We start from the raw sequence: 21,000 nt of genomic DNA, 5'->3' as shown, positions 1-21,000 counted from the left end.
CAATCATCAGCTTATGGCACACATCAAACATGCACAGTTTTCTGTATACAGAGCTGCATTATAGAGTTATGTTGACAATTAGTGGGAGGCAGTCTTTCTCAATTAATAGTGATGTTTGGTGAAGCTTTAGAAACCAGTGGCAGATTTTACAAGTAATACTGAGCAGTGAGCCACAAAATATACAGTGCTCATGGGAGTACACCCATGCTAAATTTGACTAAAAAGAGGAATAAAAAAAATCATCTTTTGGAAATTGATCTTAATGCCTTAATTAAAAAAAAATGGAAAAATCCAACCTTTAAGGACACCAAGTTTCATTGTGAATGAATAATGTATCGTAAATAAATAAATGTTCTTCCTTAAAATACAGTGGGCATAAGTGAGTACACCCCTATGTTAAATTCCCATAGAGGCAGGCAGATTTTTATTTTAAAGGCCAGTTATTTCATGGATCCAGGATACTATGCATCCTGATAAAGTTCCCTTGGCCTTTGGAATTAAAATAGCCCCACATCATCACATACCCTTCACCATACCTAGAGATTGGCATGGGGTACTTTCCATAAAATCATCTCTCAATGCAAATCAAACCAGCTATTAGGCTAACCGACAAAAAACCATGCCAATCTCTAGGTATGGTGAAGGGTATGTGAAGGGGCTATTTTAATTCCAAAGGCCAAGGGAACTTTATCAGGATGCATAGTATTCTGGATACTATGCATCCTGATGAAGAGATGATAGAGAGATGATTTTATGGAAAGTACCCCATGCCAATCTCTAGCTAATTGGTGTCCTTAAAGATTGGATTTTTCCTAATTTTTTTAATTAAGGCATTAAGTTTAATTTCCAAAAGATGATTTTTTTATTCCTCTTTTTAGTCAAATTTAGCATGGGTGTACTTATGCTGTGCACTGTACCTTCGGTTAAAGTTTTCATGAAGTGTGTACCATATACCATGTGTACCATGTACATTGGTAGTAGCGCAGCTCCCAAAAGGTTTAACAACTGAAGTTTTATTTATTTTTATTTGAAGAAAAACTGGAGAGTATACATACGTATAACATTTTCAGAATAATATTTTGTATTGGGGCAAGTATTTCCCTTACGTATAGCAAAAGCAAAAAAAAGCTGCATGCAATGTTGACAAAATGTTAAGGCCATAGGCCAGTTGGACAAGTTTTGCTCACAGCTTTTGATGTGACACCCGTATTAGTTGATACAACAGTCATCCAAATACCTTTTTCTGGATATCTGTGGATAGTTTTTATTATCTGTGGATGACACCTTTTTTTCTTACAGCCCCTTGTTAAAACAAAATAGATTGTGGTGCGTGATGAAATAAAATAAACTAAAGTTAATTTTGAGTCACTGTGTGCCTCTCCTCCCCAGTGAGTTTTACGTAAAAAGACAGAAATATGTGCAAGCATGAAAACATCACCTTGGATACCTTAGTATGTAGAAACTTTAACTCTTGTCAGATAATTTTAGAGCAGTAAACTACTTTATACTACCTACCTGTTATCAGTCCAGCAGCTGTCGCTCTCTCCTCCTCCCTCTACCTTTCTGTTGCCTCTGTGTAGTATAGTAAGCCTCAGGCAGTCATGGAGCTGTCCTCATGGGTGAGAGAGGAGGGAAATTCCTTCCAGCATATGGGGCTACTATTCACAGTATGAGAGGAGGGAGCTACTGGCGCTACTGTTTTCAAATGAAATAGCGCATAAACAATTTTTTTCCCTGATGGCAACATTTCATTTCCCTGCCTGACTGCCGTCTCCCATTTTGCTGATCATTCTGAAATGAAACTGCAATAAGACTTTTTTTAATATATAAGATATTAAAGGTACACACACATACAAAAAAGCATTTAGTGTACATCATTCACGTGAATAGGCCTGGAGCCACCCGAATGTGCCAGTAATGAAATACTTTTCTCTTGTACAGAAATGGCATTTATATATAATTGAAATAGAAAAGCACTGTCTTGTGGCATGAATCTTGCTTTTTATCCGCAGAGAAAAGTAGCATGTTGTTTGTTCCTACATGCTACATCACATCCAAAAACCTAATTTAAGCTGTCATTAGCAGAGGTGCTTTTGTGTTCTGTGCTGTCAGCAGCTAATGCATACCTCATAAATGGCTCCACTGCAAGTGACACGTTCTATTATCACCCCATCCACCCATCTATTCATCTTGGGGTATGGCATAGGGAGAAATGTTCACGGTAAATGTAGTTTAACATTGCAATAGTGAAACATGTCATGATAGAGTAAGTGACCTGAACAAATCAATTTAGATAAAATGTGTTTGTATATATAATGATTAGGTGAAAATGCCTGTTTTCCCTTATCTAGTGAATTAGATACCTGACAAATTAAGTTACATGACATAGATGCAAAAATCCTATATATCCTAATATATTGGCATAAATTAGTCCTGCTCATGCTACATTGCTCTCAACAGAGCTAAAGATAACAATGGGTTTACCTACCTTAGTAGAAACAGTATAGAAAAACTCCAGAGGTTGCCAAATCTTAATCATCTCACAGTATGTGTATTGTCATATTTGCCAACCTTACAGCTATCTGTCCATCCATCCATTTTCAGCCACTTCCCTCCAGCTCCACCTGAGGGATCCTGAGGTCCACACAGCTCAACTAGAATATATAAGCATGTTCTGGGTCTGCCCCTGGGTCTCTTCTTCCAGTTGGTCGTGCCTGACATAGTTCCACAGGGAGGCTTCCCAGAGGCATCCTCATTAGATGTTAGAACGGCCTCAACTGGCTCTTTTCAGGAGGAGCACTAGAGCATCAGGTGTACTTCGAGCTCCTCCCAAATATCCCGCTTCTCACTCTCAGACCCCAACCTGCCCCGGCAGCTCATTTCAGCTCTTTGTATCCGTAAATTGAGAACTTCACCTTCAGGCTTAGCTCCATTTTCATCATGACATTTCAGTACTATACCACTTGTCAATTTCACACTACATTGTACCCTCATTCGGGAACAAGGCCCATAGATACATAAACTCTTTCACTTGAGGCTGCAGCCCCAACTGGCAATGGTGGATGCTATCCAAGAGATGCTTCAGACACAACAGGCTGACAACATTTAGGGCCTTCAGCATCTCAGGGTGAATCTCATCCACTGGCATCATGCCAATAACTTTCAGTGACTGTTACTGCCCCTGGCCTCTTCTCTTTTTATCCAACTTTATTTGTTAAGCACTTTAAAACAACCAAAGTTGACCAAAGTGCTGTACAGAAGAATAAATAAAACATCATAAATAAAAGTTATCTGTTGTGTAATTTATAGTTGCCTTAAGGAGTTGGTTGATTTGTTACCATCACTCTAAACATATTATTATTGTCACATCTTTGCCACATGTTGATTGTTCTATGACATTCTGTGTAATTCACGTTTGATTTTTAAGTGTAGACATGTCATTGAACTGGAGATAAGCTGCCATGTACTGTAGTTACAGTAATGTGGGTATACACTCCCATGGACATACCCACCCTTCACAGTTAACAACCTAATCTCCATAAAGAGTGAAAATCCAAAAGGTCAATAAGATTAAATTAAATTTTGATTCCCAGGGCTACAGTTCCTTATATGTCATGTTATTAAGTTAAGGGCTTTAGGACTTAGTGATAACTATCAATACATTTTTTAAACACTTTTATCCTTCCAGAGTCGCAGGGGCTGAAGCCTAGTGAAAACCATACGCCATCATTATGTACATACACATACAGAATAGTAACAGTCTCAACTAAATGTAAAGGAATGTTTTGCAAGTAAAAAAAGAGGTCACAAAAATGGTTTGAATTCTTTTACATTTTTAATGTATTCTTTATCATTGATTTTTTTCCTCAAAAACTTTATTCCACATCAATATGTAACGTGGCTGGAGGAGGCAAAAGTTTCCGTGCTTTACTGCCTCATCAGTTAACATATACTCAACTTCTACTTTGACGCTGTCGATTAATGTAAAACTTTTTCTCAGGTCTTCAGAATGACTGCTCGGGGCTAACTAGACCTGCTCTTTGATCCCAGCAAGTTATTACTTGTATTTATTTATAAATAATTTGCTCTCTCTCTCTCTCTCTCTCTCTCTCTCTCTCTCTCTCTCTCTCTCTCTCTCTCTCTCTCTCTGTCATCCTCCTCCCTTCACTTGTTCAATCTCTCTCTTTCCTTCCCGCCTCACAACCTCCACTCCTTCCACCGCTCTGTATCAGGGATGGACCCGACCAGGCCTCGCCTCAAATCGGTCAGTTCAGTGGCAACTCCGTACAGGAGGGCGTGTCCACCACTGCCAATCAGATCCTCATCAAATTCCACAGCGACTTCAGCACCAGCGGCTTCTTTGTTCTGCATTATTACGGTAACCTCCCCTTTGATACCAGCTAAGTAAAGACCTTGTCCCGCACTGCTGTAATGACCCTTGAATACATTCAAATTCATTTGAGCTTCACTTCTCCACATTGCTGGGACCATAGTGTAGTAATGAAGATCACAAGAGAATGGAGGGATACTGGAATGCCTTTAATTTTCCCTCTTTTATGAGTCATTTGGTCTTTCTCATTTTGCTACATGGTATTGCTTCCAGTTGTGTGTAATGATAAATGATGAATGCCTTCTTATGCCTGTTTTTCTCCTGCACTATTAAAACACCCCTTAAAAAATAAGTTGATTAATATTAAAATGTCCCCATTCTCAGCTAAATTAGTGATTGTTTTTTTGATGATCATCAACAGTGATAGGTGGCAATTTATGATCTAATCAAGTTTCATCATGATGGGAGAATAAAGAATGTGCTGCAGTGCTGCAGTTGAATAGAAAATACATATACACACTCTCCCCCCCACTCTTCTCCCCACTCTCTCTCTCTCTCTCACACACACATACTTGAGTGCACATATACACTGTTGCAGATTTCAGTATTTGTTCTCTCTCCAACAGCATACCAGCTGAGAACATGTCAGCCACCCCCTCCTGTTGCCAATGCCACTATCTTAACCGATGATGACGAGTTTGAAATAGGTTTGTCTTATTTTATTTTGCTTGTTTACTGACCAGGGACGATGCGTAATAAAATACATTTTCACCAGGCATAATGTAATTTGCTCGGACAGTCCTGGACAGAGGAAAGAAATGGGTCTAGACATATCAAATGGTTAGACATTAATTTATTAATTAATTTGCCTGAAGGGTGAATCCTTTATTTGTTCATTGAAACCATTGTTTGAATGTTTAGAGCTTTGCTTTAAAAGCCTTGTCTGTAGTACATATTAATTTGGGCGTATACATTTTTCTTATATATATATATACACACATATATATATATATATACACACATATATATATATATACACATATATATATATATATATATATATATATATACACACACACACATATACACATATACATACACAAGTGCTGTCAAACGATTACAATATAATGTCATAGTTAACTCGCAATTAATCACATATTTTTATCTATTCTAAATGTCCCTTGATTTCTTTTTGTCCCATTATTTTGTCTCATTTTAATGCTCTTATCAACATGGAAAAGTGGATCGGCTTGCTTTGTGCTTTTGTCGCCTGGCTTTGACGAGGGGGCGGAGAATTCGCATCAGTTGTGTGCTCGGCCATCAAGTGGTATTTCAGACTGGATATGCTGCAATGATAGCTCAGTTCACAATGACAAAACACACAGATCACTTTGGTCTTGTCAATGGAACCATTTGGCAAATTTTTTAAAGTAAACTTTCCATTCAGAATCTTATTGGCATCCATTTCGGCGTCTCGCGCTCGCCATCCACTCAAAACGTAACGTTAGCCTACTACTCTTTGGCCGGCTCGCAAGCCCAAACAAGTGTGTGCGGCGTGCCTGTTGTTTTGTTTCCGGGCTAGCTAGATCCGGTGTGGTGTTGTAGTTTTTCTAACGTTACTAGTTGTTGCAACAGCATGTGAAAAAAACTACAAAGTTTGCTTGGCCAAAAAGAACGTTAATCTCGCGATAAAAAAAAAAGTATGCCGTTAAAATGGGTTTGCGTTAACACCGTTAATAACACGTTTAACGGACAGCACTAATATATATATATATATATATATATATATAAAAATACTGGCACTAGACAGATGTTTTTGCAACTTCATTCTATCATTTAACCTGCAATGTGCTTTTGTCTATATTTCTTGCCCTTTGTTCTTCCTTATTATATTTCTTTCTTTTGATTTTATCTTGCAATTAAATATTAGTTTGAGGGAAGGTCTAATTAGCTCTTCATAAGCCATTTGTATTTTCAGTGTTCAGAAGTGAGTCAGAATTTTAAATCATATGGCTAGTGGCGGCCTTACTTTGTGCGTGTGTGTGTGCTTGCGCGTGCACCTATAATGAAGTGCCTTCAGTACTCCAGCTAGCTAAGGGGATGTCAATCTTCATTAGAAAATGTGTTGTTGATTACTGTTTCAAGTGCTGGTGCTGAGAAGGCTTTTACTATCAGCTCTGTGGGGATGCGTGTGTGTGTGTGTGTGTGTGTGTGTGTGTGTGTGTGTGTGTGTGTGTGTGTGTGTGTGTGTGTGTGTGTGTGGTTGTGGTTGTGGTTGTGGTTTGGTGGGTGGATGAATGGATGGATATGTTTTTCATATCGTCTCCTGGACCGTATGTGTTTGTATGATTGCGTGTGTGAATGACCTCACAGGGGACATCATTCGGTACTCGTGCCTGCCGGGCTTCACCTTGGTGGGCAGTGAGATTCTGACCTGTCGACTTGGAGAGCGGCTACAGATGGATGGACCCCCACCAGTCTGTCAAGGTTGGTTTTCTTCAATGTATGAGTGGGTATGGATATGTTTTCTGTGTGGCTTCATAAATGCTGTGTGTTTGCGTGCGTTTGTGGTTTGTTGCAGTCAGCAGCACCCACTTTTGATGCATCATTTAACAGACTGCCAGCAGGGCCCTTTCTAGAAGGTTCCTGGTGGCAAACTGCATCTCTTTTCTAATTTGTCAAGACTCAGAGTTGGAATACTACTGACCCACGATCATAGACCTGCACTCCCCTAGAACCACCACTTGGCTGTGAGGGATCAGTGTGAAACAGATTACAGATCAGCAGGTTTCATCGACATGTTTTTTTTTTGCAATGTAACAAGGTAGATGGAGGCCAGTCATAGCTGTTTATTTCATAGAAAGATGGGAGCTTATATTTTACCCCTTAATCCCTGCTCAAATGGCCCAATGGCTTTAATTGATGTAAAATGTCTTTGTAGCCATGCTTTTTCAGAAGATAGATTTTCAAAACAGAAGCAAAGGAAAATACGTCTGTGGTGTCTGCATCAGAGATTTTATTTTGACCAAAAAACAAATGCCCTCAGCCTGTCATGCCAATACATCTTTGCCGCAGACAACAGAGCGCTCTGAAGTCTCCTATTCCCTGTGGATAGGCATCTTTTTAAAGGGCCCTGAAGTCCTTTGTCTAGTCTTGAGTTGATGAGCATTTCTGTCTTTTTATTTCTAGAAACTATGAGTAATTGCATTGGACTTGTGATCAAGCCATGACATATGCTCGACAGACCCAGAGCCTGCATCCATAAAGCATCTTAGAATAGGACTAGTGATTTGGAACCTATTTGCTCATCCCTGGCTGTTATTATTTGATGTCTGCCTTGATGACTTGGTTCTTACCCTGTAGCGTTTTTGCGGCTGACATTGTTTTGCTCTTAGAAGAAAGAATTTGGCTAAATTCATTTTAGTACATGGAAAGTGCCACAAGTAAAGCAACACATTGTACAGCAAAACTTAAGTTGAGTGACCTGACCGGTGATCCGAGCGATTTTAAGCTACTTACATTCCTATATTTTATTCATAAAGGCTACATGCAGCACTGCCAATGAATAGTTATATTAGTGTATGCACAAAGGTTAAAGAGACCAAATTGTGGAAATTTCATCAAATTTGCTTTGATGTACAGTAGGTGTGTGTGAGGGAGTCCTGAAAACAACAGGTCTTATCTTTACTTGTGCTGCATTGGGCTTTTTTTAAATCAATAATTTATAAAAGCACAAGGGGTATGAAGTCCTGCAGCATTTTATTAGCATATTAGACAGTGCAGAGTAAAGATACTGTAGATGGGAAACAGAGGAGAGAAAAGCTTCATTGCATACTTGAAGATGGCATCATACATGTCTGGCATACAGATCATCATATTAATGGAAATGGATTTGCTCGTTGTTTGGTTGAAAGTGACCAACTTAGCAGATCAGCAACAATAGGAATAGTTTGGTACAATTTGATCTTTTTCTTTTTTTGCGGTCAGTTGGTTTCTTGTGCAAGGGAATCGATCATACAGCAGAATTTGAAATGTTTTAAACTATTTTATGTTGGACAGCTCAAACTCTCATAAACTGTATCATAGTAAATTGTGTCCATCCGTAATTTACGTTAACTGTGATTAATTGGAATGTTAATTTTGGCTGGTAAAAAAAAACAGACTTAGAACTAAATGTACTTGCGTGAAAAAAAGAACAGCTGACTCATAAGTGTCTTTTAGTACAATTGGACGCTGAACAAGACACTTTTAGGCAACTAAAATGTTACAATTAACTTTCATGAACTGAAAACACACTGTGAAAGGGTCAAAGTTCTGAGAGGAAAACACGGACAACACCCAAAAACAAGTGCGAAGCTATTTAAATATACACAGTGCCATGGATACACATTGCTAAGCCTCTATACTGATTGACAGGTAGCCATGGTAGCAACTAGTCAGTCACAAGGTATCCACGCCCTGAAGCATCCCCTGCTTTATTGTCTATTTTGCTCTAACTGGGAGCACAATTTACAAAATGAACATCATGCTGTCAATATACTGATTGATTCATGTTGTACGTGAAACTAGCAACAGGGTCCATAAACTCGTTAGGAAAATGTTAGAGGTAATACATTTGTGAGTGTGAAGTAGGGTCATTTTCTCATAGGCCTTGGTTACACTTTTCAATGCGATTTTTGTGATCAAATGCACCAGATCGGAACTCAGCTTTGTCCAAAAATATATGTCTACACGTGTATCCACACTTGACACTTCTATGCGATCTGCCTGAGCGGATTTTGGTCTGATATACATGTACATTTCCATTGGGATATATTTCCGCTCAACAAGTGCATCCTAAATGGCACTTGCATTCTTCTTTTCTTTCTACTTTGTTTATTTTTTAATGATGGCCGAGCAAGTTCGAAAAATGCTTTGTTGAGGAGAGCGCAGCGGAGACATGTGATTAATGCAGCCTACGTTTGATAGTGTCCGGATGTTGCCAATATGCTGTACACACCTCACTGAGATCCGAACTCAATCTGCATGTGGTCTCACATTGAAAAGACAAGGGTAACGACAGCCTTATACAAACCCCAATTCCAATGAAGTTGGGACATTGTGTAAAACGTAAATAAAACCAGATTGCAAATCGTATTTAAGATTTATTTATTTGACTAGGACAATGCACATTAATCAACATTTCTGTTCTTTTTCTTTTAACCTTTATTTATTCAGGGAAGGTTCACTGAGAGGCAGCCTCTCTTTTGCAGGAACACCCTGATCACATTCACACAGTTACACATTCATTCATTCAGGCAGGCCAGTCTAGTACCTGCACTCTTTAACTATGAAGCCACGCTGTTGTAACACGTGCAGACTGTAGTTTAGCATTGTCTTGCTGAAATAAGCAGATGCATCCCTTAAAAATACGTTGCTTGGATGGCAGCATATGTTGCTCCAAAACCTGAATGTACCTTTCAGCATTAATGGTGGCTTCACAGATGTGCAATTTACCCATGCCATGGGCATTAACACACCCTCATACCATCACTGATGCTGGCTTTTGAACTTTGCGCTGATAACAATCTGGATGGTCCTTTTCCTCTTTGGCCCGGAGGACATGACGTCCATGATTTCCAAAAACAATTTCGCTTTGCATGGTAGAGTTTTAACTTGTACTTGTAGATGAAGCTACAAACTGTGTAACTGACAATGGTTTTCCGAAGTGTTCCTGCGCTCACGTGGTATCCTTTACATAATGATGTCAGTTTTTAATGCGGTGCAGCCTGAGGGATCAAAGGTCACGGGCATTCAATGTTGGTGTTCAGCCTTGCCGCTTATGTGCAGAGATTTCTCCAGATTCTCTGAATCGTTTGATATTATGGACTATAGATGATGAAATCCCTAAATTACATGTTGAGAAACTTTGTTCTCAGTGAACGACTGAGCCTTTTGGGGATGCTCCTTTTATACTCAATCATAACCAATTAACCTGTTCACCTGTGAAATGTTTTTTGAGCATTCCTCAACTTTCCCAGTCTTTTGTTGCCCCTGTCCCAGCTGTTTTGGAACATGTTGCAGGCATGAAATTGAAAATGAGTGAATATTTGCACAAAAAAAAAAACAGTAAAGTTTAACATTAAATTAGGGCTGTCAAAATAACGCGTTTATTTCGATTAATTAATCTGAGAAAAAATAACGCGTTAAAAAAATAAATAACGCAGATTCAATCTTCTTCCTGCCAACCCTGGCTACCGAAATCTGGTGCCACTGATATGTCTGCGCTTCTCTCTGATGCTCTGAAGACGATACAGGCGACACAAACACCGCTGCATGTGACGCTAGTTAACACTATACTCAACAGCAGCTAACGTTAGCCTACCGCTAGCTAGTTAACACTATACTCGACAGCAGCTAACGTTAGCCTACCGCTAGCTAGTAGCTGGATTAAACACGGTTACAATGCTGACAGCTAACGTTGAACGGTGTAAAGTTTGACTGTGTTTTACTGTAAAAACTGTGACTCAACAGCGGGATGTAACAATCTGCAGCTGCCGAGCTGCCGTCGGAAAAACAATACAGACGGTGCGTTCATTGAAACTGGTAAACTACAGCTTCGTGGTGCATTTGAAGTTATTGTAAATGTCCTTGGTGGTTGTTTTTGTCGTTCAACAGCAGTTTACTAGTGAAATAAGTTATTATTATTATCGGTTCAGGCACCATTAATTATGTATGCGATTCATTTCGATTAATTAATCACAGAGTCTGTAATTAATTAGATTCATTTTTTTATTCGATTGAGCCTTACATTAAATATCTTGTCTTTGTAGTGTATTTAATTGAATATAGGTTGAAAAGGATTTGCAAATCGTTGTATTTTTATTTACGTTTTACACAACGTCCCAACTTCATTGGAATTGGGGTTTGTACTGCCCGTTCAAAATATGGAACGGGTCGTTGCTTGGCCTGTGGTATTGCTGCTTGTAGCATTCATCAGAACCAAATTGTACCCCAAAATTACAGAAGGACCCCAAACCACTTAATATGCAACTCCACTATATAGCCTACTACTGACTTACAGTGTACTTCTACATCAGAGGAAGACATTGTACTACTACATTTACCTGACTGAGAACTTGGCAGATTCAGAATGTAATCACAACATATCACAATTAAAATGTGGAATAATCAGACATTTGCCTCATGGACTCATGGCAGTGCGCTACCCATCCGGCCGGTTATGAGAGCTAATCTGCACATATCTAAACCAGACCAGAGTATAGATAGTCCAGTCATTTTAAGACAAAATGGGGGTCAACCTTGAACAAATTGCAACAGAAGCCAACTCAACTGATTTTGTATCCTCAATATGTCCCAAGTAAGGAAAAAAAAGCCCCAAAGAATCCCATTAGGGGATAGTTTCGAAAAAGCCCCAAATATAGCCTATTCATACGCCTATTCATTCTTTTTCTCATGTGACTATGGTAAAACTTTTAACCCTAGATATCACCATGCAAATTACTGAGTTGATTACTTACATCAAGACAAACTAAAATGTATTACAATTTTTTTGAAATAGTTTAACATAGGCAAACGGTACATAATCTAATTGCGTATGTACTAATTTGCATACATACCACAACAAATCTAAACATTGGGTATAGCCAGGTGAAAATGTCTTGTTGAATCTTGTTGACATATAACAGTAAAAGACTGAATGTCAAGGTCTGAATGGAACCCATTAAGGCTACCCATGAGCATTCATACATAGAGGCAGGAAGAAGTACTTTAAACCAGCCTTTTTAATTATTATTGCAGAGATGGGGAACAGGACCTACGCTTTGTCTTCTGCATTCTCCTTACCCTTGTCTCCTGTTCTTCCCTCCGACTCACCCCCAGAAACAGTCCCACGGACCCAGCCCCAAACTCATGGGTAGCCTAAATGGGTTCCATTCAGACCTTGACATTAAGTATTTCACTGTTATATGTCAACGAGATTCAACAAGACATTTTCACCTGGCTATACCCAATGTTCTAACCCTAACCCATGATCTGTTGTGGTATGTATGCAAATGAACACATACGTAATTAGATTATGCATCGTTTGCCCATGTTAACAAACAATTTCAAAAAATTGTAATACATTTTTTGTTTGTCTTGATGTAAGTAATCAACTCAGTAATTGTAATGGTGATATCTAAAGGTTAAAAATTTTACACTATTAACGTGAGAAAAAGTGTGTGTGGGGGGGGGGGAGAGAGCTAGAGAGAGAGATCCCTCTTAGCCTTAAGAATACAGGTTTAAGGCACTTCTGCATCAGAGCCTGAGGCTATGTCTGCTTTTTTTATATAGTTTTTGGTTAAAAATCCATACCAAATGAACAGATATCAGGCAAAATAATTGACTACTGTATGGCATAATTAAAGTGTGCAACCAAATGTGTCAGGCATCATATATATATATATATATATAGATAGATATTGATCGAACGGCTCCTTAAAATCTGCCTTGAGAATTAAATTGGCATAGTTAGTACTATTTTAGTAGTATTTTATGATGTCTTGATTAGTTTGACAGTTTCATAGATCACCATATCGTTGTAGTCAATAATTCATTACATTTTCTTGTGTTGAATATATTGGATATATTATGTCCTTGTGCCACCTCTAGCACAAAACTAATTGCTCTCCTTGGGACATGTAAAATTTAACTTAATTTGAGTTGACCTGCAATTCACATCCAAGAGACAGCTACAGTAAGCTTGTAAAGGGGCCGTTTCCTGTCTGCAGCTTGCCGACATGGCAGGAAAAAGAATTCTCCTGTGTTCCTCGATTCCGCTTTTGTTTGCTGTCAACCCTTGTGTTAATTGTCATTTTATGCTTATAAGATAACACTGAAATGTCCTTGCATGGCTATGCAATTTCACCCCCAAATACCCCTGGTTTTTCAGATATTTCCCCTAGGCTCTGTCTTCCTATGAGGAAGGTTATGCACTAGCTTTGATCAAGGATAGAGCCACAATTGAGTTGGCTGCTGTGTTTGCTTGGTAAACTATCTGCCACATTGAGGTTGAGAGTCTAACCTAATAAATGTTGTCGTATTGGTTTTCACAATCCCATTGATTTTCATGTCAGAAAATCTGATGAAAAAAAAAAAAAAGATTCTGCTCTAACTTCATCTTCACTATACTTATGTAAGCTTTATTGTATGATGTTTCTGCAGCCGACAATATGCAACAGTCATTGTCATGGCATTGTCATTCCATACGCATGTTGTGTGCTGAGTAAAAGAATAAACAATTGGGGGTTTGCACAAGGAATTACAGAGATAAGTCTTGCAATATTTGCGAGATTTAACAAATGCCAATTCCAGTTCTTTTTAAACACTTACTTTTGGCATGCATGCCATTGCAAAATAGCTGTGCAATACTATCCGTACAGTAAGGATCTTCAGAGACAGTGCATGATTTCAGTAGTTACCTGGATGTCACTGGCTAAAGATTGTTGGTTAATATACTAATTCACTGTTTAATGCTGATTGTATTTACAAGATTGAATGAAATATCATTGAAACAGTTGTATTTAAAATAGGATTTTTTTCATTTTTAGAGATTTTTGTTTTATTGATTTATTGTATTTATCTGCCTAATACTTGAGCTGTATTATTTATAATACTATAGTATTTGAGCCAGTATGATAATAACAGTACCTTGGCTACCTTGCATTTTTGTTACGCTAAGGTACAGAGGTCTACATTTGTATAATATATAAATACATTGTAAGCTTTAGTCTGCTTTCAGGGTATCGTCCTATCCTTATCATGGTCCTCTAAAAACCCATCATATAAGGTAGTAGTATTGAGGTGTCTGAAACTGTTTTAAGCTTCTCGTGATACATTTTTGTAATCCCTGCACCTGAAGTTTGAGGCAAAGCACAACTGTGCTTACTGGATAAGATTGTGTTTGTTGCCTGGCAACGTTAGCTTAATAAACAAGTATTGAGGGCTCAAATATTTCAATAACAAACTCTTGCCTGAAAGATGGTTCTATGTACACTGGGTTCGATCTTATCAAGTGAGTCAATTTTATGTACATCTTAAAGCCGTCCAATATGGTAAAGTGCTGCAGGGAATGTAAATCTGTACAGTGTCTAAACGTTTATTATTATTATTTTTATGTTGGTAACCCCAGTGTAATAGTGAAAATGTTGTAGAATTGAAATTAGCAATTGTTAGTAGGAATTACTTACAAATGTCACATATTTCCTTAAAAAAACATACTTTAACTTAAGTAACATTTTCAATTTCGTTTCAAATGCAAAATCAAGTCTCATCAAATCACTCTGACTCCTTTTCAAAAAAGTGTGGACTTTTTGAATAATGAACTACAGTATATAATTAAAACTGAAACTGGCTAGAAATTACAGACTGACCACTGATCGACCACTGAAATGCTATTAGGTGGCATGACTCCAAGTTTATACTTTTTCCATGGTGTGTTTTACCCGTGGCCAGTAAAACATATAAATATGCATTTTGTTCATTTACACAGACTCAAGTGTATGAGTGACTCAAATGCTATGTTAATATATTTTCTGTACAGATCGAGTTGAGATTTGTCACCTCCTGAATGAATATCGTACAGTGTTTTCTATAAATATTAAATCCTTTGTTTTGTATTTAATTAACTTTTCTTCGAGTCTTCAAGTATTTTCTTTGTTGTTGAGATAACGTAATGAGACATTTTCTTGACCTCGGTTCCCACAGAGGGCCTTTGGTGTATTGTGTAATGTTATTTACAAAATCACTGACCTTGACTTTTGACTGCCCGTTAACTTTGAGTCAAAGGCTGTTTTAGTTAAAATGTCTACGGCGACTCGCCAGCGGGAATATTTATGCTTACAATTCTTTCTCTCTCCTTTTTTTTTCTTTATGTGTCCGAATGTTTCCAGTGACCTTTTTATCTAGAACAGTTCTTCACATTAACCTTTCATATGTGCCATGTTTCTTCACTAGTAGCCCAGAAGAGAAACTCTTACCAGCAGGAAAAAGAAAGGAAAGAAACAGAACTGTCATTATTTTAGACATGCCAGTCTACAGAAAATGAAGGGAATGCCCCCCCCTCACCAGCTCAGCCCTTAGGCTCAATATCAGTGTGGCTGAAATGTAATTGTTTCAGGACTAGTTATTTTTTTCAATGTAATTTCTCCTGTCACAATTCCTGTCTTTCCTTCGCTCACCTCATCTGGCCTTATCTAATTGTGCCTTTCATCCCCTCTCCTATACATCCGTTCTGTTGTCTGCCTCAAATGGGTTTCTATCTCCCTCTTTCACCTCTTTGCTTGTCCAACCTTTGTCCCTTCCACTCTTCTCTCTGTCTCTGTTGTTCTTCCTCTATCTCTTTGTCTTCCTCTGACACTGCCTTGCCCTTATACTGTTTCTTTTCTTCCAGTCCAATGTCCAGCCCATGAGGTGCGTTTTGACTCAACGGGGGTGATCTTGAGTCCAGGCTACCCTGATAACTACCCCAACCTACAGATGTGCTCCTGGCTCATCAACGTAGAGAAGGGTTACAACATGACTCTGCACTTTGAACTCTTCCAGACAGAGAAGGAGTTTGACATCTTGGAAATATTTGATGGTGGGTTCTGCTGGAAGTTTGGTTTGGCTTTGTGTTACTTACTACTACTAATGTTACTTAACTGAAATAATTGATGTGTTTGTTTTGTGTTATGAAGTTTAGTGTATCCCAGTAAAACATTCATACTTCATCTTCTACTGTATAGTTGATGCCATGATTAATCATTTAAATATGTTACGGAATATTTGGTCTTGTGTTCTCACCATATACCATATCACCATATCTGTAATTAATTATATTTATTACAAAAAATAGAAGCTGCATGTTCACGTCTGCCTACATTAATACTTGTTTTTTATATGGATCTTTTTCTGGGAAACTGTTTGTCCGTCTATCTGTGTTCAGGTCCCAACATCTACAGCCAGAGCATGGCATCACTCAGTGGAGACATTGAAACACCCTTCAGCATGACCACCACAGGCCACCAGCTGCTACTGCGCTGGTCCTCTGATCACGGCACCAACCGACGCGGCTTCCACATCAGATACGTGGGTGAGTATCAAAGTATGTATCCAACTTATAATCATATTCTCTTTTTATAAGTGCTATTTGAATATAATTTGTCTCTAAACTACAGAAAAGTGATAAAAGTCATGGGTTTACAACTCTGGCATTTATATTGTAGGCACCGTGAAGAGACACTTCAATTGAACGAGTGATAACACTACATAAGGGCAAATATTCATTGAACTCTCTCTGCTGCAGTTACTGCATATTACTGTGGACACAATGTGACCCCATGATTTTTATCATAGTGTGCTCTGATTGCTTCAGAGTATTATTTATTGAGTTTCTTTAATTTACAAAATTACTTTAAATTTTTACAGAAATGATTATGGCTCACAATAGAAGATGTTTTCACACGCAAAAACCATGAGGCAGGAGGAAAGTCGCTGTAAGGCTTCCATGCTGTTTTGCACTCCTTAATTTAAAAAGGTTTTAAATTCTGAATTGTCTCTTTAATAAAGCAAGTGGTGCTAAGCAAGAGCAGCATGGGGAATCTTCTTCCATTTGAAATGCATCAATAATAATGAAAAAAGCACAAAAGACATTTCTTTTTCATGTTAGTGTCTCCATTATATTTAATACACAAGAGTGTTACTGTGAAAGCAAGCCGGGGTGATGAATTTTGTAAAGAAAACTCCTTGACTTGATTGACTTGAACAGGCAACTGACGTAAACCCCAGTGTGTGTCTTTTCATCTTAAATCTCTGTTATCTCCCAGTCAGGCTGATTTTAAGGAGTGTTTGACAGTGTTTGTGAAGCACACAGCCCTCCCTTGGAGTTTCTGTCCCATCGGCTATTTGGTGCTCATATTCTGGAAACCAAATTTATCCTTTTTGTGTTCTATGGGCTGTAAGCTGAGGGAAAGGAAGGCTATGGAACAAATAACTGGAGGATGCACCAGTATTGCATGTGTTAATTCAATTTGAATATGTGCGTGCCCATAGGCAGGAGAGGAATAGTAATAATGTGATTTTGAGGACTTCCTTTGCTGTGTGGCACACAGCCCGAGTGCTAAATAGATGTGACACTCCTCAGGCATTTTCCCTCATTATCTTTCTGCATTTAAAATGGAGCCTTACTGTGACTAAAATGTTCACCTGAGTTTTTCTCTAACGGAGCTTTGTTAATGCCTTTCATCCGTTTCTCTTTTCTCCGCTTCATTTCTCTTTTTCCTTGTTAACATCTGTGTCTCTTTATTGCCTTTCTTTGACTTCATTCTCACCTTATTTCCTGTTTCTCTCCCTTGCCTTGCCATTCATCTCACTCCTCTCCCCTGTTCCTTTATTCCTCCATCTATTGTAGCGATGTACTGCAGTACCCCAGACTCCCCACAACACGGCTTTGTAGTGAGCCAGACCGGGGGTCATCTTAACAGCATGGTGCGCTGGGCCTGCGACAGGGGGTACAAGCTGATCGGAAAGGGCACAGCTGTGTGCAAGAAGACCACCTATGGCTACTTTGCCTGGGACGCGCCAGTTCCCGCATGTCAAGGTGAGCACATCGACCCTGGCAGCCCTTTATTCCTAACTTCAGCCTGCCTCTTTCCCTGTTCTTCTGGTCACTGCGTCTGCACCCCTATGCTCAGCAGGCAGACAGGCAGGTGCTTAAGGCACCAGAGTGTTTCAGCCCAAGCCATATTCCTGTGTTGTTAGCAGCTGAACTGAATCCAGCCTGATTGAGAGCCAATACCCTGTCATGTGGAAAGGAAACAGTAATCAATCCTCCCTTCTTCTGTCAATTTCCACTTCTTCAAATTACTTTGGCTAACTCACCATTAGCATGCAGTGTCTGCTGCTGTTGGGTCTCACTCAACTAATTGGGTTGTTTGATGCACACGTGAAATGTGTGCATTTTACGTGTGCATGATTACATGCACTAGCACATACTCATACACACACACTCACACAGCAGCAAATGGCAACAGATGGTGTGCTCAATTGCATTTTATCACGATACAGTGAAATACAAATATGTATGTGATGTACTTTAAAATCATTTAAAAACACTTCACACCTGTGATTAATTCCGTCAGTTTGGTAATTGCACATAGCTTTTCCAAAACACATAAACCCAACCGTGGTTGAAAATGAACTAATATATTCATACAGATGCTGTCCATCTGCTATCTGCTAGATAGGGGAGATTACATTACAGTATGTTCAATCTATCATTCTTTCCAATCCATATTGAATATGTTGAGAATGTACAGTATATTCATCCATCAGTTTTGCTCTTGCATCTCAGAGAAAGAGCATTGACCTTAAATAATGTTACAGGCCCACTGACCTTCTAAGCCAAAGACTTCACCATTCTAAAGTTGAAACTTTCCATCTGCAGTGTAGAAAAGCATTTAGTGCTTGTGATTAGCATATGTTAGATTGTGACTTAGCAGTAATCACAAATGAATGTTGATTGATTCTCACATGGGGTGGTGAGGGGCAACGTAATGGCTCCAAGCCATGTTGGCAGATTCCTACCTTTGATGTTTCACAGTGTGCAGCTACCATTGCTGCTCCATTTTTATCATATGTGTGTGTTTGCATAACCGTTGCCATTTAGTCTGGCCCTGCAGATGTTGGTTTCCCCGCTTGACTCACTCCCTCTGACTTGGCTCTGATGATAAACACCTTGAAACCTACTAGCTTGAGCTTTCTGTCTGGTTAAAGCTCTGAGGCCACAGTAACCCAGATTCGCTCTGTATATGGGCAAGGACACAGTGCTGCTTTTTCTGTGTGTGAGGGCTTCATAGAAGGAGTTACTGTTGAAACAAACCAAAAAAAATACAAATTCCAATATTGTGTAAAACGTAAAAAAAAAACCTGAATACAATGATTTGCAAATCCTTTCCATCCTATATTCAATTGAATACACTACAAAGACAAAATATTTAATGTTCAAACTGACAAACGTTATAGTTTTTTTTGCAAATATTCACTAATTTTGAATTTGATGCCTGCACAACGTTCCAAAAAAGCTGGGACAGGGGCAACAAAAGACTGGGAAAGTTGAGGAATGCTCAAGAAACGCCTGTTTGGAACATTACACAGGTGAACAGGTTAACTGCAAATTATTTGGGTATAAAAGGAGCATCCCCAAAAGGCTCAGTCGTTCACAAGCAAGGATGGGGCGAGGTTCACCACTTTGTGAGTAAATAGTCCCAACAGTTTAAGAACGTTTCTCAACGTACAATTGCAAGGGATTAAGGGATTTAATCATCTACAGTCTATAATATCATACAAAGATTCAGAAAATCTGGAGAAATCTCTGCACGTAAGCAGCAAGGCTGAAAACCAACATTGAATGCCCGTGACCTTCGATCCCTCAGACGGCACTGCATTATGTAAAGGATATTACCACGTGGGCTCAGCAACACTTTGGAAAACCATTGTCATTTACACAGTTCGTCGCTACATCTGCAAGTGCAAGTTAAAACTCTACCATGCAAAGCTAAAGCCACATATCAACACCCTGAAACGCCACCAGCTTCTCTGGGCCTGAGCTCTTCTGAGATGGACTTGACACAAAGTGTGCTGTGGTCTGACAAGTCCACATTTCAAATTGTTTTTGGAAATCATGGACGTCATGTCCTCCGGGCCAAAGAGGAAAAGGACCATCCAGATTGTTATCAGCACAAAGTTCAAAAGCCAGCATCTGTGATGGTATGAGGGTGTGTTATTGCCCATGGCATGGCATATCTGTGAAGGCACCATTAATGCTGAAACGTACATTCAGGTTTTGGAGCAACATATGCTGCCATCCAAGCAACGTATTTCTCAGGGACGTCTCTGCTAATTTTAGCAAGACAATTCTAAGCTACACTCTGCACGTGTGGCTTCATAGTAAAAGAGTGCCGGTACTAGACTGGCCTGCCTGCAGTCCAGACCTGTCTCCCATTGAAAATGTGGGGTGCATTATGAAGTACAAAATACGACAACGGAGACCACGGACTGTTGAGCAACTGAAGTCGTACATCAAACAAGAATGGAAAGAATTCCACCTACAAGCTTCAACAATTAGTGTCCTCAGTTCCCAAATGCTTATTGAATGTTGTTAAAAGAAAAGGTGATGAACACAGTGGTAAACATGCCCCTCTCCCAGCTTTTTTGGAACGTGTTGCAGACATCAAATTCAAAATGAGTGAATATTTGTTTTTTAATAAATATTTATTTGTTAAGTTTATCAGTTTGAACATTAAATATCTTGTCTTTGAAGTGTATTCAATTTAATATAGGTTTAAAATGATTTGCAAATCATTGTATTGTGTTTTTATTTATGTTTTACACAGCGTCCCAAATAATTGGAATTGGGGTTTGTACCGCAGGAAATTCAGCCGGGTGCATGTCTTTTCGCCGATGTCCGTTACCTTCCGCTTTCTTTGTGTTGGAATTTTAAACTTCAGTCGATTTCTGAGGACTATAGTTAACTGCTCCTCAGATATCTGCATGGTAAATTGAGACAGCTAGCTAGACTATCTGCCGAATCTGAGTTTTCCCTCGCACGATTAAAACAACTTTTAAATGTACACTTTCCACCAAAACAAGTT

General features: G+C 38.9%; 1 protein-coding gene and 1 long non-coding RNA gene across 3 annotated transcripts in view; one reads left to right on the top strand and one right to left on the bottom strand.

Moving 5' to 3' along the window:
* The window catches only part of LOC116035265 (CUB and sushi domain-containing protein 3-like), a 269,787-nt gene that overhangs the window by 181,827 nt on the left and 66,960 nt on the right, over positions 1 to 21,000 (top strand). The window contains exons 44-49 of one of the 2 annotated variants that reach the window (XM_031278268.2): positions 4,233 to 4,378; positions 4,957 to 5,037; positions 6,704 to 6,817; positions 15,762 to 15,950; positions 16,296 to 16,442; positions 17,760 to 17,948. In XM_031278268.2, the coding sequence (XP_031134128.1) occupies positions 4,233 to 4,378; positions 4,957 to 5,037; positions 6,704 to 6,817; positions 15,762 to 15,950; positions 16,296 to 16,442; positions 17,760 to 17,948 (866 nt within the window). Of the gene's footprint in view, positions 1 to 4,232; positions 4,379 to 4,956; positions 5,038 to 6,703; positions 6,818 to 15,761; positions 15,951 to 16,295; positions 16,455 to 17,759; positions 17,949 to 21,000 lie in introns of both variants that reach the window. The other variant, XM_031278267.2, reaches the window with a different exon arrangement.
* LOC118496040 lies at positions 560 to 20,133 on the bottom strand. The gene is made up of 3 exons (XR_004898510.1): positions 19,978 to 20,133; positions 3,244 to 3,250; positions 560 to 572 (listed from the first exon to the last, which is right to left on the bottom strand). It is a non-coding gene; the product is annotated as an uncharacterized LOC118496040 (long non-coding RNA).

The sequence above is a fragment of the Sander lucioperca genome, chromosome 10 (genome assembly GCF_008315115.2).
Source record: "Sander lucioperca isolate FBNREF2018 chromosome 10, SLUC_FBN_1.2, whole genome shotgun sequence".
NCBI lineage: Eukaryota > Metazoa > Chordata > Actinopteri > Perciformes > Percidae > Sander > Sander lucioperca.
This window is presented reverse-complemented; position numbering and strand designations above follow the sequence as displayed.